The sequence below is a fragment of the Brassica oleracea genome, chromosome C4 (assembly GCF_000695525.1).
Source record: "Brassica oleracea var. oleracea cultivar TO1000 chromosome C4, BOL, whole genome shotgun sequence".
Classification (NCBI taxonomy): domain Eukaryota; kingdom Viridiplantae; phylum Streptophyta; class Magnoliopsida; order Brassicales; family Brassicaceae; genus Brassica; species Brassica oleracea.
In genome coordinates this window covers 40,728,080-40,753,816 of record NC_027751.1, presented here as the reverse complement: position 1 = coordinate 40,753,816, position 25,737 = coordinate 40,728,080, and the positions used below count along the sequence as shown (strand labels likewise).

At 36.5% G+C, this 25,737-nt stretch overlaps 4 protein-coding genes and 1 non-coding gene across 5 annotated transcripts; 2 read left to right on the top strand and 3 right to left on the bottom strand.

Moving 5' to 3' along the window:
- Window positions 1-3,325: 3,325 nt before the first annotated feature.
- LOC106338901 lies at window positions 3,326-7,674 on the top strand. The gene is made up of 7 exons (XM_013777769.1): window positions 3,326-3,547; window positions 3,641-4,121; window positions 4,215-5,434; window positions 5,754-6,353; window positions 6,407-6,624; window positions 6,853-7,069; window positions 7,333-7,674. Exons 1-7 carry the CDS (start codon window positions 3,326-3,328, stop codon window positions 7,672-7,674), a joined length of 3,300 nt encoding a protein of 1,099 aa, XP_013633223.1.
- A 6,396-nt stretch (window positions 7,675-14,070) lies between these two features.
- Window positions 14,071-15,413, top strand: LOC106341237 (plant UBX domain-containing protein 5-like). The gene is made up of 4 exons (XM_013780042.1): window positions 14,071-14,378; window positions 14,497-14,704; window positions 14,814-14,912; window positions 15,006-15,413. Exons 1-4 carry the CDS (start codon window positions 14,083-14,085, stop codon window positions 15,360-15,362), a joined length of 960 nt encoding a protein of 319 aa, XP_013635496.1. The 5' UTR covers window positions 14,071-14,082; the 3' UTR covers window positions 15,363-15,413.
- A 651-nt stretch (window positions 15,414-16,064) lies between these two features.
- Window positions 16,065-19,063, bottom strand: LOC106338900 (KH domain-containing protein At4g18375-like). The gene is made up of 7 exons (XM_013777768.1): window positions 18,476-19,063; window positions 17,343-17,759; window positions 17,019-17,267; window positions 16,789-16,929; window positions 16,470-16,693; window positions 16,271-16,379; window positions 16,065-16,193 (listed from the first exon to the last, which is right to left on the bottom strand). Exons 1-7 carry the CDS (start codon window positions 19,061-19,063, stop codon window positions 16,065-16,067), a joined length of 1,857 nt encoding a protein of 618 aa, XP_013633222.1.
- Window positions 19,064-20,653: 1,590 nt separating this feature from the next.
- On the bottom strand, window positions 20,654-20,726 carry TRNAA-CGC. The gene has a single exon. It is a non-coding gene; the product is annotated as a tRNA-Ala (tRNA).
- An 881-nt stretch (window positions 20,727-21,607) lies between these two features.
- On the bottom strand, window positions 21,608-25,063 carry LOC106342911 (protein NETWORKED 2D-like). Its single transcript, XM_013781976.1, has 2 exons — window positions 24,677-25,063; window positions 21,608-24,583 (listed from the first exon to the last, which is right to left on the bottom strand). Exons 1-2 carry the CDS (start codon window positions 24,768-24,770, stop codon window positions 21,936-21,938), a joined length of 2,742 nt encoding a protein of 913 aa, XP_013637430.1. The 5' UTR covers window positions 24,771-25,063; the 3' UTR covers window positions 21,608-21,935.
- Window positions 25,064-25,737: the final 674 nt, after the last annotated feature.

The following is a 25,737-nucleotide window of genomic DNA, read 5'->3' as shown; positions in this document are numbered from 1 at the left end:
TCTTTTTCAATGTTCAATTTGAAGCTTATTATGCGAAAATCATACGCAAATATAGGCAATTGGTTGGAATCTCTATATCTTTATATTCTTATAAATTTTAAATTTATTGTTTCCTCTTCTGCAAGCAAATCAATTACCGAAGTAATAGATCAATTGGTTGGAATCAAATCTATTCTTATAATTAGTGTAATTATGGTTACAGTTTCTATATTTAATAGGTACATTAAATATACGACTTTGAAGATATTATGTTTTGATTAATTGAAGATATTGGATTTTTAGTTTTTATTTATTTATTTGTTTTTTTATAAAGCTTAGAAAATCAGTAGGATGATTGGTTGGTTGATACATCCTATAAAGAAAACAAAAACTATAGATGGTTTGACTATTGTACATCGATCGATGCATGATGTAAGTTGACTATATAAAAAATGAGCATGATCATTTCAAACTAAAGTATAGGTAGGTTATATGCATTTGTTATATTGTAGTTAATATATTTTAAATATTACATAAGTCAAGTGATTCACGTTTTCGTAAAAATAAAATTCAAGTTCATTATTGGGCTGTACTCGTCCGTAATAAGCTACGTTAAATATGATGTATTTTTAGGTTCATTTAATGACATTAAGTTTAAATTTCATTAAAAAAAACTCATTAATTTAACTGGAAAAGACAAACATTAAAATAGGTAGGTTCATTTAATGACACTAAATTTAAATTTGATTAAGAAAAACTCATTAATTTAACTGGAAAAGACAAACATTAAAATAGGTAGGTTCATTTAATGACACTAAATTTAAATTTGATTAAGAAAAACTCATTAATTTAACTGGAAAAGACAAACATTAAAATAGGTAGGTTCATTTAATGACACTAAATTTAAATTTGATTAAGAAAAACTCATTAATTTAACTGGAAAAGACAAACATTAAAATAGGTAGGTTCATTTAATGACACTAAATTTAAATTTGATTAAGAAAAACTCATTAATTTAACTGGAAAAGACAAACATTAAAATAGGTAGGTTCATTTAATGACACTAAATTTAAATTTGATTAAGAAAAACTCATTAATTTAACTGGAAAAGACAAACATTAAAATAGGTAGGTTCATTTAATGACACTAAATTTAAATTTGATTAAGAAAAACTCATTAATTTAACTGGAAAAGACATGCATTAAAATAGGTAGTTTTATTTAATTCTCAGTGGCATGGAAGTGTAAATAAGTTAGAAAACTTAGGGGTATTTTTTAATGGGTACTTCTCTTTTAATAATATAGATAGTGTGAATGTTAATAAAACCGAATGTATTAATGTATATATGATTTATGCGTTTTAGCTATATATAATATATATACTTTTAAACTTAAAATTATGCATTTTTGTTTATTACAAGAATGAAATGAAAATAGATTTATGCATGTGTAAGGTGTAGTTTTGCACATCACTTGCAACAAATTAATAAATCTTTTAGAACCCATAGGACATGGTTAGTTAGCCTGGTCCTAGATATCACATATTCACATGTATCTTCTCTTCACCTACAAGTTACTCATTTTATATGTGCTTTTCACTAAGGTCTAGGGAACTTCACTATTGCATATATGTTTATATTCTACCTTCGCAAGTTAGCATATAATAAATCAAAATGCCTATATACTCATAATGAATGATTCATAAAAGTCAGAATTAGCTATGCTAACGTCTCATCGCTATTTTAGTCGAAGTCAGAGCGAAGAGAAGCAACAAGTAGTTGTAATACCTTAAGCTATGATGATGATGATGATGATGATGATGTAAATTAGCAAGCTTAAGTTATCTTCTTTTTTTTTTTAAAGAATGTTAAATTTATTCAAATCAAAAAAACTTTTGTACAAACTAATGCAGCTTTAGGCTAATTGTATGATAGTTTTTTCAAAACAATAAAAGTGTTGAGGTTCCGTCTAAATTCTAAACGAAAACCAAGTCACCATAGCTTGGCTGAAAGGAGTTCCTCCTCTTCCTTGTAGAGAACTGATTCTGTTCCTTACTTGTTTGTAGATGGACTTGATGAGAAGGTTTGGAGGACGCTGTGCCGTGCCATGTCTTCTCCCATTTCTTTCCACCAGATCGTATGCACAGAAACTTGAAACACATATCTAAGGAGAAACTTTCGCATCCCTGAGACCTGGTTCGTCGATATGAGATCAAGAACTTGACTCCAATTGTGGGAGTACAAGTTATCTTCTTTGAAACAAGTTTTCTAAGCACAACAGCTTGCTCGTTTCGATTGTGGATAAGGTTACACACAAGAACAGCTTAGAAACAAAGCGAGATTGGACTACTTGTACTGGTTACTTGTCGTCTTGGGGGCTTTGAATTTCTTTATTTTTCTTGTGTGTTTCGATGAGGCATCAATACGAAACTGATGTGCATAGCGTCAGGATTGGTGATTCATGTGGAGAAGGAGAAGACAAAGACAAATCTGAGTTTGAGCTTAAAGACATTCCTTGAAAGTACTAGAGATTTGTATTTTAAAAGCTTGTCTTCCATTTTTGTTGCTGGTTACTATTGCTTTTGAAGATTTTCTTTTTTTGTGTATTGCATGCATGCAATAGAAGATTATTGTGTCGTTTGGATTGTAATTTTTGTCAAATTTAAAACATTTATTTTGGTCAAAGTCAAATTTAAAACCTAATTAGTAGTTATTTTGCCTCTTCAATAAACCAACGTTTAATATATAAAATGCTGCGTTTTGTTCTTCAAAAGAGATTACTACGCGCGTTTTGAAGTTCGTTTAAAACGGAAAGTTTGAGAGGAGCGAAAGCAAGATCAAGAACAGTATCGTTGATGACTGATGATAAAAAAGTTCCACCGACGATGGAGGAGATTCACCAGAAAATGATCAGCTCCTTTATTACTAAGATCACATCGTCTTCGAGAGACGTCGCTAGACTCACGAGCTCTGCCTTCGAATCTTGGAGTAGATATCTCTGTTTCTATTAGGATATATTCCATATTTATGCCAATATATTGTGTGTATATTATCTTTACATATTGGGTTTACCCTAGAGACACTTTGTATATGTATATATATGATCTTACGATCAAAGGAATAAGATGGAACATATTTTCTCCATTCTCGTTTGTCATGATATCAGAGCTTCTGATCTGAAAGACCTAATCAAACACGACACTTGCTTCTCAAACAAGTTATCGTGACTCTTCTTCTTCTCTTTTAACGTTCATCTTTCTCTTGTCTCTGTTTCTCTCACAAAAAAAAAAAAAAAAAAAAAAAAAAAAACAGAGTATTATAGTCAACTTGTGTATCACTTAAATCACGATGTCGATTGTGGCGGCCGACCCGAAACACAAAACTATCTCACCATACGTAGCTGTAATCTCACAACCTCAACTCAACGGTTTGAATTACGACGAATGGGCTATCAACTTCCGTATGGCGTTAAGTTCTCGGAAGAAATTTGGGTTCCTCGATGGAAGCATTCCCAAACCAGAACAAGGATCTCCACAGCTCGAAGATTGGATAGCTAATAACCATCTTCTTGTAGGGTGGATTAAACAGACTATTGAACCAAAGATAAGATCCACGATCTCGACTCGAGAAGTTGCCTAGGAATTGTGGGATATCATAAAGAAGAGGTTCTCCATCAAAAGTGGAGCTCGACTCCAGCAACTGCGAAACTCGTTGGCAACTTGCAAGCAGAACGGCTCGACGGTGGATGATTACTTTGGCCGTTTAACAAAGATTTGGGATGGAATAGCAGAGTCTATGGAATCAAAACAGTGTAGATGTGGAAAGTGTGAGTGTGACTTGAACACGGCTCATGAGAAGGAAAAAGAAAACATGAAGATCCACGACTTCCTCTCAGGACTAGACGACTCAGTGCATGGGGTTATCAGATCTCAACTATGCGCAATAACGCCTCTTCCGGATCTTGACAGCGTTTATCAAACGATTGTGCAGAACGAGACCATTCGTATGAGCGTAGCGTCTGAGACTCCGATGATGAGCTTTGCCACACAAGCTCAGTCTGCCATGAATTCTCGATCTACTGCACCGAGAGACTCGGCTAGACAGGGAACTTCACCAACTGATTTCCGTGGTGGCTACAATAATCGTGATTTCAATCGCATATGCACAGCGTGTGGGAAGAAAGGACATGATGTGAGCTCCTGTTTTAAGATTATTTGATATCCGGAATGGTGGCCAGACAAACCAAGAAACAAGACGGGAGGCATAGGAACTCAATCTGGTGCGCAGAGTCGTGGGAGTGGCTATAATCCAAGAGCCAATGTCACGCAGATACCGAGTGCGAATGCAGCAGGATTGGGTTCGACTGGCTTGCTCACAGAGAGTGATCGTGTTGGCTTGACTGGACTATCAGATGAGCAATGGAACATTGTTCAACGAATGATTAATGCTGGTAAATCGACTGCAACCTCCAGGGGTAAGAAAAATGATACTCTCTGGATTCTTGATACAGGCGCAACACATCACATGACTGGATGTGTTGAGCTGCTAGATGATGTGCGAAACATACCGTCGCTAGCGGTTACGTTGCCTGCAGGATCTGATGCGTCGGCGTCAAAGCAGCGCACAACAAAACTCACTTCTCGTTTGACTTTGCAGAATGTTTTCTATGTCAAAGGATTTCATACAAACTTGATTTCGTTTGGTCAACTTGTTACTGATAACTTCTTGATTGGCCAAGTCACTGATAAACTCATAATTTTGCAGGACTGCAATACGAGGATGCTGATTGGAGCGGGTGAACGAGAGGGAGAGGGACTTTACCGGTTTCGTGGGATAGACATGGTGACTTCCTTCCAGACTCGTGTCAACGCAGATTTGGTGTTATGGCATAACCGGTTGGGTCATCCATCGTCTCATGTTACTGGGATTGTTTCTGGTGTTTCTGATAATTCTAGTAGTAGTGAGCTTTTATTTAAGAGTTGTGATGTCTGCCTTAGAGCTAAACAAACTCGACAATGTTTTCCTACAAGTTCTAATAATGCAAAACCAGTTTTTAATCTGATTCATCTTGATTTATGGGGACCATACCGCGAAACAGCCTTTTGTGGATCACGATATTTCTTAACTATAGTAGATGATCACTCTCGGGCTGTATGGCTGTATCTCTTATCGGATAAAACAATGGTTTCTGAACAGATTCACAACTTTCTCACTATGATCGAACGTCAGCTTTCGAAGAAGGTTAAAGTGATCAGGAGTGATAATGGGACTGAGTTTACATGCTTATCTCGGTTCTTCAGAGAGCAAGGAATCTTGCATGAGACGTCATGTGTTCATACGCCACAGCAAAATGGTCGGGTTGAGCGTAAACACAGACAAATCTTGAATGTAGCTCGGGCTCTGCGGTTTCAGGCAAGCTTGCCTATTGAGTTTTGGGGAGAGTGTATCTTGCTGCAGGTTACCTAATTTATCGAACTCCCTCGGCTGTGCTTCAGAATAAAACTCCATTCGAGGTTCTCTATGGACATGCTCCGGGTTACAAACACTTGCGAGTACTAGGTAGTCTAGCATATGCTCACAATCTAGATCATAAAGGGGATAAATTTGCCACAAGGAGTAGAAGATGTGTGTTTTTGGGATATCCATATGGAAAAAAAGGCTGGAAATTGTTTGATCTCGAGAAAGAAGTTGTGTTTACATCTCGTGACGTTATTTTTCAAGAAAAGGTGTTTCCTTTTGCTGTTCAAGTGTCGTCTCTATCTCTAATGAGCAACAGCTTCCATCTCCACTACTTTTGGGTGCTGAAACAGAATCAGAAAGTGACACTGATATTGCCACTGGATCGAATAATGAAGAATCAAATAATGTAGCTGATGGAGATGGCTCTCCAGCACAGATACACGTTGAGACAGAGGAGAATACTAGTTTGAGTTTGACTGAGGACACTCCACGTGAGGCTGTGGAATCTAATACTGGTACTGAGGAACCTCTTGGTCGAGGGCATCGTACAAAGAAAATAAACATCAAACTACGAGATTATGTTGTTGACACGATTCCAGGTTCAAGTCCCTCATCCTCTCACGCCTCAATATCACCTTCTCCACAGCCATCCTCAGGTACGGTCTATCCTATTGCAAATTATGTATCTTGTGCACGTTTTTCGACTAATCATCAGCAGTTCTTAACGGCGTTGTCTACTAATATTGAGCCAAAATCGTTTCAAGAAGCTATGAAGGACCCTCGTTGGGGTAATGCAGTACATGTGGAATATGATTCACTTGAAGAGAATCATACTTGGCGTCTTGAGCACTTGCCTAAAAATAAGAAAGCGCTTGGCTGTAAATGGGTGTTTACGATTAAATATCGGGGGCTGATGGTACAATCGAAAGATTTAAAGCGAGACCTGTGGTTCTTGGTAACCATCAAAAGGAAGGACTTGACTATGAAGAAACTTTTGCACCAGTTGCAAAGATGAAGACTGTTCGTCTGTTTTTGGATCTTGCTGCCAAGAACAACCATGAGGTATATCAAATGGATGTCCATAATGCTTTTCTTCATGGGGATTCCATCTTTTCTCCATTCTCGTTTGTCAGTTTCATCTCCGATGCCGATACGGTTGCGATCACCACGGTCTCCTTCTCATGCACGTAATCTGTTTAGTAGGGAAGCGATTCAACGAGCTGATAACGATTTCCATGAACAAGAGTAAGTTGGTTAATTGTCTCTTTTAATCTCTTGTGGAAGAGAGATGAATTTTTTGTTTCGAAATCACAATGTGCGATTATGTTGAATCCATGATACTTCTTGCTAAGAGAAAAAAATGGCTCTTCGTTATCATAACAAAAGGTTTTTTGGATATTTATATGTATTTTTAGGAACGATCTTTTGAACGCTGCTAAGGAATCAGATGATGTAGAAAGAGCTCCTCTACCATCATCATCAAGAAGACTAAATTCAAGAAGCGTAAGTGAAATTCTTTCAGATACTCCTCAATTGGTCCGGAGCATTGTCACTATTTGGAGGAATGGTTTCACTCTCGATGATCATCCATTATCCACATTGGATGATCCGGATAATGCAATCTTTCTTGAGGTTTAATATATTTTTTCTTTGGTGCTTTTTCCTAGCTTTGATTCACTTGGATTTTATTAACATATGTTTCCAACGTCGATTCAAGGTCGTAAAAAGCTTGGAGTCACCACGTGAACTCGATTTGCCATAGACCAAACAGCGTTTCTTTATCAAACTCATTAGGCGTCAACAAGAAGACTTCCCTGTATATTTATATCTCTTTTTCTCTTAATGCTTATGCATATTCTCTTGCTGAAATGTTGAAAGCTCTTTGGTAACAGCAGGATTCACCAAAACCATTCCAAGGAGTGGGAAGAACTCTAGCCGAGCCACCAGCTTCATCCGACTCACTGGCCACAGAACCAACACCATCAATGGATCCCACAGCGCCAACGACCTCGATCAAGGTCATATTAGCAGACGGCACGCCCATTGTCTCCCGGTTCACTACTACTCACCATACCATCAGAGACGTTCGAGACTTCATCGACGCGGCTACACCAGATGCCTCGAGAGACTACCAATTACTCATCATGGGGTCTCCTCCTACACCACTGACGACTGACTTAGGCCAAACCATCGAGCAAGCTGGCATCTCCAACTCTGTTCTCACCCAGAAGTTCTAGACCTTCCTCTTATGCACATAAAAAAATCATATTACACATTTTGATGTCATCAAAACACACGTTTTTGTTGTTTTGACTTTCTTCTCTCTAGGCTAAAAGTCTTTTACTTAGATATAATTATAAATAAAAGCGTTTGACTTTTAAAATTTTAAATAAAAAATTAGGTTATCACTGTGCAGTTTGCTTCTCTCTAGGCTAAAAGTCTTTAAGCGGCTGTTTTTGGCACGGGTTAATAAAACTTGATATATCTCGAAAAATTGATCAAATAATAGAGAGAATGAATAAATATAAGTTGTTTTGGAAAAAATTCTGAAGAAACATATTTCATTTTACAAAAAGCTAGGTAGTAAGCGAGGTGAAATTGGTTCAAGTATCATATCTCTTCTATATAAAAAGAATTATTTTCAAACCTTCTTACACTGTCCACATATGATGAAATATTCATAACCAATCATTTGTCCATGTCATCAAGAATTCTTGGGCCATGAATCTGTGTTTTCATTTGGGCTGTGTTTACATTTATTAAACTACTTGAATCCAACACATCTCACCATTTCTGAAGCGTAACTCTTCCCCGACTACTCATCTTCGTCATTACTGATCAATTTCTCAGCACCAAACACTTCGCCGTTACAGTTATCCCTCTTCATTAGTACATTATGCTCTTTAATCTTGTTTTAATGGTTTCGTTCCACCTTCCCCTTTCTCTCCTTCTATATAAAGGGCTCCATCTCATCGTTATCTCAGCCCTAATTGAAACTCTGCAAAAACAACTACATTTACCGGCATGAAATCCACTGGATACTCTCCCCTCTCCACCGGCAAGTCTTCCGTCACTGTTTCTCTCTCCAATTGAAAATGACGGGCTCAAAAAAGGACGAGGAGGACCATCTTAAAAGAAGGAGGAGATGAAGAATCTACTCCTCCGTGATGATGACAGCCCGAGAAGTAGAAAAAAAACATTTCGATCCAAATTCTTTTGGTGTGTTTTCTACTGTTTCATCAGATCAAATTTCAGTTAAGTTTCAAATTTTGTGTTAGATTGTGGTGACAAAATATGATTTCGGGTTTTGAACCTATCCTCCAAAATAAGTTAAGAGGCTACACGATGGGTTATAAAGTTTATGATTTTAGCATTGGCCATTTTAATTATGTTGAGTTCTAACCATTTTTTGTCTTCTCAGTTTTTAAGATCATTTACTTGGATGGATATGGACCTCCACCTAGACGTTTCCAACCAAACACTCGAGCAAGTTGAGTGATGAAGAGCTTACCTACTTACAAAAACATTTTTCTCAAGCTTTACCATTTCATTTCATCCTTGGTAATTTGCTTTACCTATTTTTTACTCATCTTCCTCGCCACTTTGTGTGTCTTCTCTATAGTTAAGCTTCAGGGAGAGTTGTGCATAAGCATCTTGGAGAATTCATGAGAAAGTGAGGTAACTTGCTCAAACGAGTTCTTTTCACAAAAATAAATCAGTTCATGAGTAGGTTTATAGAATGGGAAGAGCTAAGATCATGAAATGGTTCTAATGGTTATACAAGTTGCAATATTTCAATATTTGTGTTTAAATTTCTGTCTTTTGATTTGTTGATACTAATCTTTGTTCTCTTTACTTTGGTATTAACTAAGTTATGATTCTTCTGCATTTGGCCTGAGGTTTTCTTCCTCCGGCTCCTAAGTTCCTAACAGTCTTTTCCTTTTTCCTTAATCTGTAAAGGGAGGAATAATGGGCTAGCTTCTGCCATCGTGAAACTGTGGAAGAAATGTGTTACTGCAATCAATTAATTACTGTTTATCGTCTTTATATTTTGTTACGCACGTAAATACAGAACGGCAAGGCATCAACTGGAGACTTCAGAGGCTACCGGTATATACTTTTACATAATAATTTTGTGTTTTTCTGAACTATTAACTTAACCACACATGTCTCTAGAAAGTTGCTTACTCTTTCGAAAGCTAAAGTCTCGAAGGCAAAACATGTTACAAATATTTCTCTTTTTTTTTTCTTTCACAGGAGAACCTCGAGTGAAAGAAGATAAAGATGAAATTTATCAAAGATATCAAATCTCTTGACATTAAAACTTAAATTTCTATCAAAGATATCAAATCTCTTGACATTCTTTTGTATTTGTTCAGAATTTAATTGTTATAATATTACTTACATGTTTAATTTTGTCACTCTTTCTTTACAAGGAGCTTCGAGATCACATAAGCTCCAATGCCACAAGTGGAAGCTTAGAAATGTTTCTTTGAGCTGATCGAGGTAATTATATCACATGCATGGCTGCTAAAAATAACCTTTGTCTGCTTTCTAACCAAAAAGAGCATCAGTCCTATTATATTTGATGTTGTTTTGTTTATATGCCCTATATCCAAAGCTCCTTGCAAATACAGATTGAAAACAGGGTGGTGCCTACAGATGATGTTGGAGAAACAACAGAAGTTACAAGAGACCCATGAGCTTTTCCTCAGTGACATCGCCAAAGCAATGCAATGTCACATTTGCCGCATCCGAATTTGGTTTCAAGACAAACTGTGAACCAAACTGAATCTGCTTTGGTATCAATTAAACTATATCAATTAAACTAAGTCCATTCAATTATTATTTTTCAATTCAGGTACAATTAAGGAAATATTTTATGTTGGAAAAATGAAGATACATATATATATATACATTGGTATAACAGTCCATATAAGAGAACACAACAAAGAAGCTAGGTTTTTTATCTGTGTGTATACTTAGAAGTAATATAGAGCTCAAAGGTTAAGAATGTGTGGAAGTTCAGTTAGACAAACTTTTGTCTAAACCGAGAAGAAACGACTACAAAAACAAGACAAAGATAACAAGCCACCACACATAACCAGAGAATATTAGTACATTAACATTTAAGGTTGATTTTGTTTGGCTAAGCATGTTTAGTGGGAATAATTTTAGATGGTTTGTTAAAACTCAGAGATTCAACAATGCCATTTGTGTTATAAGAAAATTGTTTTTTCTTTGCTTTGAAACTCATGCAACACAACTGAAGTAGTGAAGATGAGCACCAACACTACTAAAACTTTATATCTATTATTAATATTTAAATAAGTCACTCTTTTGTTTAGCTTATTATGATATTTATATTTTATCTTATAAATAATATTAGATTCATATAATATACTAGCTAATTTTCTATTTATAAAGTAACCACACTACAATGATTACTTTAAACAATATTATGTTATTTTAATTAGACATGTGCTTTGCATATAAAGTATCTGGCCGGTTTAGTTATTATTAAGGTATGTTAGATTATATATATTTTTCTGAATCCAACCATAATATTATTATTTTTATAAATTTGATTATTTTTCTTAATGCATTTAGTTTAGTTAGTTTGTCTTAGATTTGTAAATTTGATAGAATTATATATGATTTGATATATTTTGTATTGAGAATTGAATATAAAAATTAAAGTATTGATCAATTTAAAATTTATAATCTCATGCTTATATATAAATTTTCAAAATAATTAAATCATAACAATTTAATTAAAAGTTCACTTTCATTTATCAATGTATCTTGAGTCATTCCGTAATTTATATATATAAAGTAAAAAAAATATTATTAAGTTAATTTTTTATTTTTTATAAGAATGTAGATTGATTCGATTAGTCATTTTCAGATATATTGAATTACATTTCTCTTTAAACGGAATTAAAATATTTCTGATAATAATTCGACCAAATCATATTAGTTTTATTCATTGCATTTAGTTAAGTTCTTCTATTCTATTTAAGAGCTCCAACGGAGGTTCTACCCACTGGAGTTCTAAACTTGCCATAAATGTATATGTATATATTGTATATATGTATGTAATTGTGGGGTCCATTATTTTGTGGAGAACCTTTCCAAAATCTCTTAAATTCTCTTAAGGAACCTGATTTTACTTCAACAAGAAGATGAAGAATACTTCATACAAATTTGTAAAGATAAAACCAGAAATAAAAACAACGGAACCAAAGTCTACGCCACCACAAATCCACAACTTGATTTAACAAAGCCAATGTTTTCGGCATAATTTCTTTCACTAGCCTATGTTCTTTATATTTTGACATTATGTATTGATATTATTCTTTGCTTAACAAAAAATCTATAATAATTCTTACTTTTATGCTACACCAAGTAGAACCACAAACCCTCTCTGATCAATTATATAATTTATTTCTCACTCAACCCTATTCAAAATAAGCAATACTAAGTTTACTCTACCATTATGTGCAAATTGATACTTATACACATGTATTTAACGTTATAAATAAAATTTACGCCCACATGAAATCATCAACAAAACATTAACAAAATGGAACCCAAAATCTTATCGTACTTTTCATGTACAAAGTTTGTAGGTTTTTTTGATACAAAATGATGAAACTATCAATAACACATATTCATATTTATCTAAACAGAAAAAAATATAAATACATAATCCGCGCGTAGCGCGGACACGAACCTAGTTTACATAATATCAGTTATGTTTCATAGCGTGATTGAGGTTTATTTAATGTATAAAGTATAACATTATGATTATAGTGAAGAATTGGAAAGGTATAAACAATGTTATAGAAAGCAAATAGAAAGTCTTTACACAATATTGGAGTGTTTAAAAATTATATTATTAAGCTCACTATTAATACTATTAAAAGAGAATGAGTCCTAAAAATCTACTTAAAACAAGCCATAGTTGGACCATTTCATTTAACTATAATTCATATTGTTTCTCATACTACTAACTTATTAATTATTCTTCATTAAAGGTAAATTAGTCATAAAAATGTACTAACCTAATTCTCTACATAGAGTTTACTATATACGCATTATTCCATCATAATTATTTTTTGTTATTATTAAATAATGTCCACCCTATATTTGTATATATGGTTACTTGTGATTTATTTAATAGTTAATACTTTCGGAGACTATTAACAGAATACAATATCCATTATAAAAAAATTGTACCTTTTACAGAGATCAACCATTATTTTATACCAACCTTATTAACTAAACTGATTTCATTAACCATGTTATATATATGAACATTCCAACATTATCATTCACAAACTAAACAATGTTTGTCACAACTTAATATTCCAAGTTGGCTGTATTATTTAATACCAAACCAGTTCCTATACGAATCCATAGATATGATTATGGTCTACATAAAACCGGTTCAATCTTTCTATATGTCTATATTTTCAGAAAATGGCTATTTATCTTTGGTTTTGTTAGATATTTAGTCTAACCAATTATAAACCGGTTAGTGATAACTTCTAAAAATTTTGAAAACACTTTGTTATTTATTAACATTATATCGATACCTTAAAATAGGTTAGCAGTAGAATTGTGTTTTAGAACAAAATATACTTAATTTAAAACACAGTTATATATATATTTGAAATAATTATTTTGAAAATAGTTTTGATACTATGTGTTATATTAAACATAGTTATATATATATATATGAAATCATTATATAAATAAATTATACTTTTGGTTAACTAAATTATTTATCAACCAAATAAAAATATTCGGGTAATTCAAGTTTTCGGGTTATCCGGTTTATAAATAGTATTTTTAGGATATTTGGTTATTTAAAAATTGAATGTAATTAATATTTTCAAATAAATATTTTTATTTAAAAACTCAGGTACTCATTTGGTTCTCGGTTCGGTTTCAATTTTTCAGTCATAAATATATGATTTACTCTATTATTTATGCAATTCAATTCAATTTTGGTTTTTCAGTTTGTACGGTTTGGTCCGTGGTTTGGATAAATGTGCTCAAACTTATACACTATCTTATATAGAAATTCATTTAAAATATATTTAATTACAAAAACATTTTAGTGCGGCTCAATCTAATATAAAGGCCACCAGTATTTATAAAAATATTCTATATTGATTTATGAAAATATATTTTTAACACAATATATATATATATATAATTGATTTTTTTAAAAAAAAAATAGGTGTACGAATTAGATGTACAATTTTTGTTTCTTTATTTTGGTTATATTTATATCATTTTGTTTTGTATAACTTTCCAGGTTTAGTTTTTGATACTATACAAAAAAAAATTCAAAAAAAAAAAAACAAATTGAATGGGCCCTCATTATATCAGGCCCGGCTCTGTTTGCATGCATGCAATATAATTGTATCGTTTGAATTGTATATTTGTCAAATTTAAAACCTAAACTAGTGATTTTGCGTTTAATATATAAAACGCTGCGTTCAGTTCTTCAAAAGAGACGACTACGCGCGTTTTGAAGTTGGTTATATAACGGAAAGTTTCAGAGGTGAGAGAGTTTGAGAAGACGAAGAACGAAGAACGAAAGAAAGATCAGAAGAAGAAGTAAGCTTGCGATGGGTGATGATGATCATAAGCCTCCGCCGACGACGGAGGAGATTCGCCAGAAGATGATCAGCTCCTTTACTACTGAGATCACATCTTCTTCGGAACAAGTCGCTATACTCATTCTTGAAGCTCATCAATGGGATATCGCCGCTGCAATCTCCGCCTTCAGAGACGCCGTCGTCGCAGCAGCCGACGCAGCCAGGCCAAATGTTCCTTCGCCGATACGGTTGCGATCACCACGGTCTCCTTCTCGTGCCTTCTCTCCTGGCGATGGGAACATCCTCAGCGATTCCGATGAAAAAGAGTAGTTTCTTTTTAATCTTTCAAGAGATGAATCTTTAGTTTCGAAAGCGAATATGCGATTATGTTGAGTCTTGCGACCATCTTGCTTTTAGATGATAACAAAAGGTTTTGTATTTTAGGAACGAAGATCCTATGGAATCAGATGATGTAGAAAGAGATCTATCATCATTACCAAGAAGACTAAAGTTCAGAAGCTTAAGCGAAATTCTTTCGGTTATTCCTCAAGAGATCCCACGCACTGTAACTCTTTATAGGAATGGTTACACTTTCGATGATGATAATATATTATGGCCATTGGATGATCCCCAATGTGCAGAGTTTCTTGAGGTTTTTACTATCTTCTTTTTTTTTTTTCTGTTCAGTTCAAATTTTGGGCTTTTAATTCTCCGGTTTAGCTTGGGTTGATTATAAACATAGATTTCCATGTCGATTCAAGGTCGTAGAAAGCTTGGAGGCACCACGTGCACTCGATTCTCCAGGTGGCAAACGGCGTGTCCTTATCACACTCATTAGGCGTCAACAAGAAGACTTCCATGTATATATATATATCTCTCTCTCTCATAATGCTTATGCATGTTCTCTTACTGAAATGTTGAAAGCTCTTTGCTTCTTATATCTCTAACAACAGGAGCCACCAAAACCATTCCAAGGAGTGGGAAGAACTCTAGCCGAGCCAGACTCTGTCCCACCAGCTTCATCCGACTCACTGACCGCAGAAGCAACACCATCAACGGATCCCACAGCTCCAACAACCTCGATCAAGGTCATATTAGCGGACGGCACACCCATTGTCTCCCGGTTCACTACTACTCACCATACCATCAGAGACGTTCGAAACTTCATTGACGCGGCTAGACCAGATGCTTCCAGAGACTACCAATTACTCATCATGGGGTCGTCTCCTCCTACACCACTGACGACTGACTTAGACCAAACCATCGAGCAAGCTGGCATCTCGAACGCTGTTCTCACTCAGAAGTTCTAGACCTTCCTCTTAAGCACATAAAAGATCAATTCTTTAGGTTACTACACATGTTGATATCATCAAAAAACACTTTTCTGTTGTTTTGACTTGCTTCTCTGTAGGCTAAAAGTCTTTCAGGTGGTTAACCCTAAATAAAAGTGTTTGCAAGTCTCAAAACTTTTTTAGCAAGTTTTATGGTAAATTTTTTTTGTACCTTCCCATTTACAATTCTTAACAAAAGAAAGAAGGTACACTCTGGAAGATATGGGTAAAAAAAACACAAATGGAACAAATTGTTTCTCTTTTCTTGCAAGTGACCCAACTCCTAATAAAAATTTAGAGTGACCCTATCCCCAAATTACAAACTAAAAGATAGACCATTTTCTAACACATCTATGTTCTTCAAGATCATTGCGCATGATCACGAGAGAGCAAATCAGTAACTGCACAATTCTGGAGCCATATCTTAATACTTGATGATTAATGGTTCCAATTTTTTTATATAAGATTTTTTCAGACTAAATTTTTTATATATTTAAAATATTAGAATGCAAATGAGATCCCAAAAAAAAAAAAAACAGCACTAGATTGTGATAACTGCTAGTCTCCAGAAAAGGTTAGAGTATTGGGATAAAGATTAAGTTTTACCAGAAAATTAAAAAAAAACAACTCATCTCAAGTACAAAAGCAGAGCTGTAAAACGCAACAGTGGCTGAAGAATGATCACGGATCAGCAAGGATTGAAATGAACAAAGACATGGCTGTCTGGGTTTGCTCAGGATTCCCCGAGAGTAAGACCGTCGCTTCAACTCCTGTAAGAGAATCCTTGACATCCACTCTGGCTCCTGAAATCTGTTGGTTTGCAACAACAAGTTAACAAAATGATTTTTGTCTAGCATGTAAAAATGATTCAAGTACAAAAGAAACACCTGTTGTAGATTGTCTAAACCGGCACCATCTCTTCCATAGAGTGCAGCAAGAGCATCTTTCTCAACAGCTAGCTCCAAGGTAACGTTTCTCAAAGATACACCTTTATTTCTGCTTCCAACAAAAAGAAAATCAATCACAAGATACAACGCCAGGAGATTGTTAACAAAATGGATTACACTGTAGCTAGCAAGAACATACCGTGGTGGTAAAGAAGAAAAGTATCCATTGCTAGAAAGTTGAAGCTGTTTCATTCCCTGTGTCAACCCATTCTCCAATAAGCTTGTTGGATGTATAAAACCGTTGACTTCATTCGCCTCGGTATGAGTACAATCGATGGACTTCATTACTTCTGTACTGATTCTGAGCATATTCAAGTCTTGTTCACCATCTAATACCGAGAGAGAATCTCCTCTTCCTGTGTTCTGCGGTTTTGTTGAACCATTATGAAATGGTTCTCAAATGGAACCAAGCAACACATCATTAAAACGTCAGCTTACGAGCAAGAGAACACACTTACTTGTTGTGATGGTTGCAGATTATATGGATTACTAACTCTAGCTCTCACTTCTTCTACGGCCTTCTTTGGTAATAGGTTCTCACGTAACTTAGAAGAAACCTGACACAAGGCCTTTTGTACATGCTTATACTCTCCCATAATCTAAAAAATAAACAAAGAGACAAAAAGATTATCTTATATAGGTAATAAAATAAAATCATACTGATTACAAGAAAACACAAGTTGCTTACCTCTATAACCAGTTCATTTTCTGAAAGACCGTCTAGAATCTGGCTACCTACTGGAATGTGTACATCAACACCAGTTACCATGACTGCTTCTCTGTTTCCAGCAAAGTCATTAGCAAACTGTGACGGTACCAATAGCTTAGCTTTCACTAAAGCACCCGGAAACAGACTTTTCCCAACATCAATCTCAACAGATCTTGCAAAGACAAGACCCAGAGCCTTTTGTGCAGGAGAGTACCCTGAATCAAGGCTCTACAAAAAGGCAAAGCAAGTTAGATTATTGTGATTAAATCAAAAGTAACAGCAATGAGGAGAAAAAAAAGCTACCTCACGTGCAGTAATGGTAACAACACGTTCACCGGATGCTTTTAGTGGAGCTCCGATCGAAATGGAAGCACCTGCTTCATTTTGCATAGCTCTGATGATAGTTCCATGTCTCCCAATTATGCCTCCAGCTGCAACACTTGTGCAGATTAGTTTGAACACAACCTTCCGGTATGTATCTATTGAATCTTGAAAACGGTTTCTTGATGGTGTATGAGTATTATTGGATGCAGCAGTTTCAGAAGCATTGGGCAATGAAGAGCGCAGGCTTGGTAAAAACTCAGAGTGAGGATCTTCAGTAGATGAGTCATAGGCCTTGCTGCAAAGTGGCGGTGGATAGCCATTGAGAGGTGGACTATTCTGAAGAAAATTTGATACCATAACCAGTGCCTTCTTCACAGCTAAGACATCGCCAGTGATCTATGTACAGAAAATAAAACAGACATTCACTAATCAAATCCAAAAATGCAAACACAAAAGTTATTAACTTTTCATAAAAAGAATACCATAAACACTTAGATATGTGTAGGCATGACATGAGTGTTTATTCTGATCCAACCTTCAAAAATACATAATCTAAAGTTTCAAAACCCAAATAACTACTTTAAATATTCAATTACATGTTTATTCTGATCCGACCATTGAAAATACATAATATACAAAACTTTTCTTAACCGAACTCAAATTGAGTTTGGATCCAAAATAGACCTTGAAAATATCTAACCTAAAAATATTATTAACCGAATCCAAAATGAGTTTGAATCCACAATGAATCTTTATAAACAGCTATAAAATTTACTCAAAATCCTAACTAATATTAACTATCAACATGTACAAAACCAAAATGAAACTTAAAAGACTGAATCCAAAAAATTTCAACCCGACCGCAGTTGCAAAATGAATGTAGTTTGCGGGAATAATTATATAAAAAGGATTATTCAACACAAAGCTTTTGCATAAACACTTAGAACATTCATCACTACCATGTCATTGCTTCTTCTACTTCTACGCATTGTCACATGTTATATATATACCAATTTTACAAAAGCCATGCGTTGACCAGCAGTTAACTGAGACACCAAAGACTTTGACTTTATGTTTTGACTTCAAAAGTGATCATAGGAGACAGAACATACCTGAATCAGTTCATCACTGTTCGTACCACAACTGGGAGGAGGCAAAACCCTAATCATAGCGCCGGAGTTTCTCCGCATCCACTCCACGCTCTTCCCTCCCAACCCCAAAACAGCACCAATCTGACTCCGATCGGCTAGAATCCCACAGTAAGCTTCTTTATCATCCCCCTCCACGACTCCGCCGCTATCCTTCGCCGCCAGAACGGCCCACGACCTCTCCAAAACCCTGATCAGCGCCATCTGAGCGGCGGAGACCTCGCAAGTCACCCAACCCTCGTGTTCACCGGCGGCGAAGCCTCCGACTCTGTCAGTCAACAGAAAGCTTTTGTTAACGGCGGTTGATCCGACGATGAATACGACCCAGTGATCGGAACCGTTCACCGGAGACTCGCAGTGGATTTTGGTACCGGTCTCGCGCCGGAGCGTGGAGACGACGTAGCCGTTTGATCCGATTATGCCGCCTATAACTGACGCGTGGCAGACGACTCGTAACGCCACCTCGTCTGGTAACACGTGGATTATTGCCCGTCGCTGTTGTCGTTGATTCTGATTCGATACGGCGGTTGTTGCTGCACTGAGGTTATTCATGGTGGCGAGAAGTTTAGCAAAAGGGAGGACTAGTTTCTCTCTCTTTAGTAGTGTGTTTCTTTCTTCTTCCCTCACAAGTCACGGTGAAGAAGCGGGAACGGCAAAACGCTAAAAGACTTTAGTTTCGTTTATGGGAAACGCGTAAATCTCTCACATCACCACCATTTTCGCATTGGTTTTTTTTTTACGAAAGGAAAGTTTTAACGGAAAATTAGCGATTCATTTCAAACTCTAAATATTTGTCAGCACTGTGAACATTAAAAGACAGCGGCGTTTAAGGGAAATAATTCATTTTATTTGCTCAACGGTATTTATAGTAATAATAAATTTACTAATTGACTTGGGAAAGAAATGATTTGAAGAACACGGTCGAGTTTGACTTCCATTGTTGTCATGTGGAGCTTGAGTTCCATTGTTCGTCTTTATTGCACTCTAAAACTCTCTTTTTGTCAGCTTTAATTTCGAAATCTTTATTCAAATAAAACTAGGAAAATCAATATATCACTAATAGAGTTATTCTTGGATTCACTGAACAATAAGAAGTTGTTATTTTATATGCAGTATCTTTTAAAAAATATTGACAGTTTATATCATAATTTCAAAAAAGTAAAAATAAATAAAAATAGTAGTAGATACAAAAAAAAAATATTTTTAACGTCATCAGCAACACTAAACTCTAAATTCTAATCTTAAACCCTAAACTCTTGGGAAAACCTTTGGATAAATCCTAACTCTTAAATCTTTGGGTTTATTGTTTTTAAGATTTTGTGTTTTTGACTTAGGATTTATGATTTATCCAAGAATTTACGGTTTACCCATGAGTTTAGGATTTATCCAAGGGTTTAGGGTTTATCTAAGGATTTAGGGTTTAGGATTTAGGGTTTATAGTTTAGTGTTTTGCTGACGGCGTTAAAAATAATATTTTTTTTTCATCTAGCACTATTTTTTATTTATTTTTATTTTAAAATCATGATATAAATTGATAATATATATTTTTTTTTAAAGATATTAAATGTACAATATCTACTTTCTATTGATTGGTGAACTTACATGTTCATCTAGATGAACAGAGGATGAACCCAAGAATAACTTTAATGATAACATCAACATTATTCATTGATCGTCATAGCAACCATTTGATCAATTTTAGTCCATTCAATTGACCCACTTTTGCATGAAAACTCATGCGGTTGATGGAAAATATAGCTGCTTCTTTTTTTTAATTACCGATAAATTATGGGACGAAGTTCCTCGTGCCTAAAACTACAACGTCTCAGTAGTCGCTAATAGCTCGTCACTGCAACATGCGTATCCACTGTAAAACCTATCAATCAAAAAAACGAGTTCCGATATAAAATACGATACTCTTCGAATTTTTGAATCTTTTCTTCCTCTGTGTAACACTAAATTTCATTGTTATTTGTTACAGAAATCGATTACTGAAACCAGTAGAACGAGTGAAGCCCAAGAATAGAAAAATCTTAGTGGTGTTGTGTGATTGGAAAGTGAGTTTAAGTAGTTTAATGGGTGTATAAGCAATATAGGCCAGGCCCATAAACTGGCTTTTGAATGAGCCCGCAACCAAAATGATGGAAGTGCGGGGAATCGAACCCCGTGCCTCTCGCATGCGAAGCGAGCGCTCTACCATATGAGCTACACCCCCATTTGATATATCAGTTTATAAATATACTATTGTTTTCTGTAGAGAGGGATGAAAACAAAATTGAGCAACTAAAGAAGGAGATCCCAGTGAAGAAGGAATCTCTGGTTTTGAAAAGAGGCTCAAGCTTGGGTCTCGTTATATTTGACGTTGTTAATGGCTTCTGCACCGTTGGCTCGGGCAACATGGTCTCAACCTCGTTACAACATGTTTGTGATATTGCTTGACTCACACGTTTATAGTCGAAAGTGTTTGCCTTTTTTGATTCGGCAGAGGCTCCAACAAAGCCTAACGAACAGATATCGAAGATGATGGTAGAGGAATCTCGAAGGCTTGCTAGAGAGTTCCTGCGATCGGAAATGACCTTTCTCTCCATGCTGGAAAAGACTCAAAGGCGCTCAGACTAATTCTCAGGTATTAGACTTTCTCTTGTGTAAACTTTTGATCATTTTGTTTATTTCTTCTGGTGACTTGGACTTTTGAATTGGCTCATCTTTTTTGTTTTTCTTCTATATATCAGGAGTTGATGAACCATGTAGGATACATGACTAAAGGAAGATGAGCTAAGGTAGTCTCAGAGATCTCTTTCGATCCTTGATAGACTTATCTCGCAATATCATTCTTGATTTCGATTATATCAGTAAATAGAGTTTGCTTCTTGTTTTTGTAACTTTTTTCATAAAGCTTGTTTGTTGATGATCAACTTTTCTGTATACTGTTTAGGAATGAAAAGAATAATTTGATTTCTCATCTTGTCTAAATGAAATGTTCCGTCTGATTTTACACTGAGCTTTGCGAGACAATGTCTCTTAGAGTCTCAGAGAATAGTCTCATAGATGGTTTGCATAACTATTGTCTGTATAATACCATCATAAAAACACAAATGAACAAACAAAATCACAAACTCTGTTACTTGTAAATGGTTCTGAACATACAAACTTTTGAATAAGAAAATGATTATAAAAAAAACTGGGAGACAATCCTCTTGCTTCACCAGTTACAACCGGTGAGTTATCAATCTACCAATATACTCAGAGAGAATAGCCAACACACAAAACTATTGTTTCAATCTCACAATCCAAAAAAAAAAAAGATAAAAAGGTTAAGTCTCCCCAGGGAAAAGAAAAAGAATCAAATCCTCCATGAATCTGAATAAGTTACAGTATATGAATCAATCAATAAACTCTCTGGATGGTATTGTATTTATATTACCTATGTTGGCGTAGAAGCCTTCATCTTCCTGTATAGCGAAGGATGCATGCAAGAGAATATAGACGGCTTCGTTTTCTTCTGTTTGGACCCAAATATAAACGACCTCAACGGCACTCTGGACCGACTATCCGAGTGCTGGAGGTCAAGCTCCGACCTGTTCTTGGACCCCGAAAGCGCAAACTCCTCGGTCAGCATCCCCAGAGTCTTGTCAATCTCCAGCTGAAGCGTGGTGATATGATCAAGCCCCGCCTGCAACTCATCCGCCACTTTGTTATTCTCCTGCTTCATGTTCAACACCTCGCCTTGGAACTTAGCAGCCTGGTAGCTCGTGAACTTGAAGTCATCGTCCTCGGCGCTCGACTTCAAAGCCTTTGTGATCTCTTCCTGAATATTGCACAGCGACTCGAACCTCGACTTGAGCTCCTCTTTCAGCGCGGCGCCTTTCTCGAGCCAGAGGCCGAGGTCGGTGTTGATCTCCCTCAGGTGTCGAAAAAGCGGCCTGACGTCCGACCTCAGCGCGTACTTAGCCGTCCCGCTCCCGTCCTGCTTCTTCCTCTGCTCCAGCTTCGATATCTCGCCTTGGAGGTCTTCGATGGACGTGTCGTACCCTTGTATCTGCCCGAACGCAGTGCTGAACCTCAGCCAGAAGTCGAGATTCTCCTCTAGTAGCTCGTCAATGTTCAGGCGGAACTGCTCCTCGACCAGGGACATGCTCTCGTTCTCCGCTGCCATGAAACCGAGGGAGTAGTCGTCGTTCGACATCTGGCTTTCCAGCAGGTCGTTGCTGTCCGCGAGGCCTTTCTGCAGGAGGGTCATCTTCTCTCTGAGGTGCTTGATCTCGTCGTCTTTCGTGGCGTTTTTTGTTTTCGTTTCGTCGAGGTCTTTCTTCATGTCCTTGTAGTTTCTTAGGATGGTTGTGTACTCTGTGAGCAGATGCTTTTCTCTGTTCTCCATTCCTTTCATGAACATCTCTTTCCAGTCTGGTTCACTCTCTCCCTCCTTCTGATCAGATTCTTTAGAAAGTATCTGCTTCTCTAAAACATTATCTGTCTTGTCTGATTCAGACTGTTTCTCTAAAACATTATCAAGAAGAACTGACTCCGTCTTGTCTGATTCAGACTGCTTCTCTAGAACATTATCAAGAAGAACAGCCTCTGTCTTGTCAGATTGCATCTCTGGTTCAGAATCAATCTTTTCAGTAGATTCCAAAACAACTTCTGAACTTTTACTTGGGATGATGATATCTTCTGCAACTGTTGTTGTTTCACTCTTCTTCTCAGCTTCTTCCTCTTTTGTCTCCTCAGACATTTCCTTTAGATCTTTCTCCGGTTCCATTTTCACCCCCACGCTCTCTGGCTTCTTCTTCACCTCATCCAACTTCCCAGTAGAGAGGTTATCGAGATTACTACACGCTTTATCAAAATCTGTACTCAGAGTACTAGTCTTATCCATCACGTTCCTGTCCAAGTCCTGCAACGCTTTGAGTCTTTCCTCCATTTCCTTGAGCTTCTTCCTAAGATCATTCTTGTCATCTGCTAATACAGCTTTATCGGTTTCAAGAGTACTTATCTGCGTCTGAAGACCGTTGGTCTCGTTTCTCAACCTCTGTATCAAAGCAGTCTGGGAGGAAACCGCGCTCTCCAAGCTAATCACTTTGTTCACAAGCTCATCAACTCTCTCAGCCATCTCTGTAGCGTCCACCGAAGAGTTCACGCCGGACTCGAAATGCTCTCTGATCTTCTCCTTAACAGACTCCAGCTCTTCCTTCTTCCTAGACATCTCTCTCATCTCATGTTCCAAAGTACTACTTCTAACCTCATCGTCATCCGCAAAGACAACACTTTCCTCACCTAGAAGCTGGCTAGACATAGACCTCAGCTTCTCCTTAGACTCCACGATCTTCAAATGCTCTTCTTTCGCTTCTTCGTAAGACTTCTCCTGCTTCTCCTGCAGCTCCACGAGCTTCTCCTGACACGACTTGATCGCAGACTCGGTCATCAACCTCCTCGCCTCGTCGTCCTCGATCGCAACGCTCTCCCCGAACTCATCCTGCAACCCGCAGATCCTCTCTTGCTTCTCCTTAATGCTCTTCTCGAACTCCCAGTACTTGGACAAACCCTTCTCGTAGGAGCTTTTCACAAACTCCTTCTCCGTCTGCAGCGTCAGAATCTCCTTCTGCAGCTTGTCAATCTCCCCCATGGCCTCGGACTTGCTCAACCCCGAGCTCTTGACAGCCACGTTGGTCGCACCGCCAGTGTACTTCATTGACTTCCTCGGCTGAAGCTTCTTGGTAGCCACTCTCACCGCGCTCTTCAGGTCTTTAACGGGCATCTTGGGGACGTTGGGGGCGGTAGGACCGGGGAGGTTGGGTCTTTTGGGTAATTTGGAAGAGGGGCCGTCGTCGTCGTCGTCCATCGCGAAGTTGGGGACTTGGTCGGGGAATGCAGAGGCGATGGTGGTGTTGGCGTTTTGAAGCTCGGTGGAGATCTTGTCGTAACGCTCGGCTAAGGCTCTGTATGCTCTGAAGGTTTCTTCCACGAAGGTTATGAGTTCTGGTCTCTTCTTGTAGTACATCTCCGCGCGCTTGGCGAACGAGTCTCCATCTTCTTGTAAGAGGTTGAGCACGTATTGCACCTTCTCTTCGATATCTGTTTTCAATAAGATGATAAAGATCTCAACTTTATATGATAGATAACCCAAACAATCGAAACAGATACAATATGGAGAAAGGGAGGGGAGACCTTGAAGGTTTTGTTCGAGCCATTTGGATTGTTTGGTACGGATATGACTAGCCCACCACCATGAATACGCATTACTCGCAGCTCTCTGCAGCATCTTCTTCTTCTACCGAAACAGAAACAGAAACAGAGAAAAAGCTTATGACATATGTATCTCTGTGTTTGTGATCGATCCTTTTTTTCTTTCTCTCTCTAGATCTCAATAGGATGTAAAAAGTAAGAGAATTTTTCGGTGAACCTTTTAAGACCAAAGTTAGGGACTTTTTTTTTTGTATTAATCTCTCCTTTCCTTTGAGGTGTTTGATTAGATCATGGGTGGGAGCAAACCTCGGTCTTCTTTTTCTTTTTCTTTCTCTCTCTGCCTAATATTTTGGTTAAATATTTTAATTTTCTTTTTAGGACTAATTATTTATTACAGAATTAACTAATGGATATTTGGGAATATTGACTTCTATGGATGTTTTTATTAGCCAATGTTGTAGTGCCAGCGTCGTGGTCGGAAGCTTTCTCCTCCGATTATTCTTCTGTACCAAACGTTACAACAGCTAACGAGAAGATATTAAAATAATGGAATGTGAAATGGTCGTCTTTTGGTGACATTGTCGGTTCTTATTAACAAAAAAGGTGTTCAATTAATTGAATCTTTACAGAACCTTTTCCTCCATGACGGTTTAACCATAAAACCGGATACGTTCCGATAAACCGGTCAAAGGTCGGTGTGTCACGATCCGACTAGAATCTTCTTTCTTGTCCAGAGTATCCTATCAATTGTCTTTTTCCTTCGTGACAAGTAGGAAATAACTCTCCTTTAAAACTTTGATTAGTAGAACATTAACATTAACATTATACTCTTCATTATCTAATCAATATTCTCATATGAAATTAGAGGGTATTTACATTTATAATTTATAAAATTAAAAAATATATATAATTAATTCATTTATTTTATTTAATAATATCATAAAATTATTTTTATATCCAGAAAACAAAATTTTGATTTCTAAAATAAAAATTTTTAAAATATTTTTTTAAATGTGAAATACTATTTTTAAAAATAGGTATTT

What these genes read in the sequence shown, in the direction of transcription:
- LOC106338901 (XM_013777769.1), top strand. Translation starts at nt 3,326, where the DNA reads ATGTCGATTGTGGCGGCCGACCCGAAACACAAAACTATCTCACCATAC. An exon ending in ACGGTCTCCTTCTCATGCAC is followed by an intron (nt 6,625 to 6,852) that starts GTAATCTGTTTA and finishes ATGTATTTTTAG; the next exon opens with GAACGATCTTTTGAACGCTG. An exon ending in ATAATGCAATCTTTCTTGAG is followed by an intron (nt 7,070 to 7,332) that starts GTTTAATATATT and finishes TGGTAACAGCAG; the next exon opens with GATTCACCAAAACCATTCCA.
- LOC106341237 (XM_013780042.1), top strand. Translation starts at nt 14,083, where the DNA reads ATGGGTGATGATGATCATAAGCCTCCGCCGACGACGGAGGAGATTCGC. An exon ending in AGCGATTCCGATGAAAAAGA is followed by an intron (nt 14,379 to 14,496) that starts GTAGTTTCTTTT and finishes TTTGTATTTTAG; the next exon opens with GAACGAAGATCCTATGGAAT. An exon ending in GTCAACAAGAAGACTTCCAT is followed by an intron (nt 14,913 to 15,005) that starts GTATATATATAT and finishes CTCTAACAACAG; the next exon opens with GAGCCACCAAAACCATTCCA.
- LOC106338900 (XM_013777768.1), bottom strand. Translation starts at nt 19,063, where the DNA reads ATGAATAACCTCAGTGCAGCAACAACCGCCGTATCGAATCAGAATCAA. An exon ending in AAAATGAACTGGTTATAGAG is followed by an intron (nt 16,930 to 17,018) that starts GTAAGCAACTTG and finishes TTTATTTTTTAG; the next exon opens with ATTATGGGAGAGTATAAGCA. An exon ending in TTTTCTTCTTTACCACCACG is followed by an intron (nt 16,380 to 16,469) that starts GTATGTTCTTGC and finishes TGTTGGAAGCAG; the next exon opens with AAATAAAGGTGTATCTTTGA.
- LOC106342911 (XM_013781976.1), bottom strand. Translation starts at nt 24,770, where the DNA reads ATGCTGCAGAGAGCTGCGAGTAATGCGTATTCATGGTGGTGGGCTAGT. An exon ending in GCTCGAACAAAACCTTCAAG is followed by an intron (nt 24,584 to 24,676) that starts GTCTCCCCTCCC and finishes TATTGAAAACAG; the next exon opens with ATATCGAAGAGAAGGTGCAA.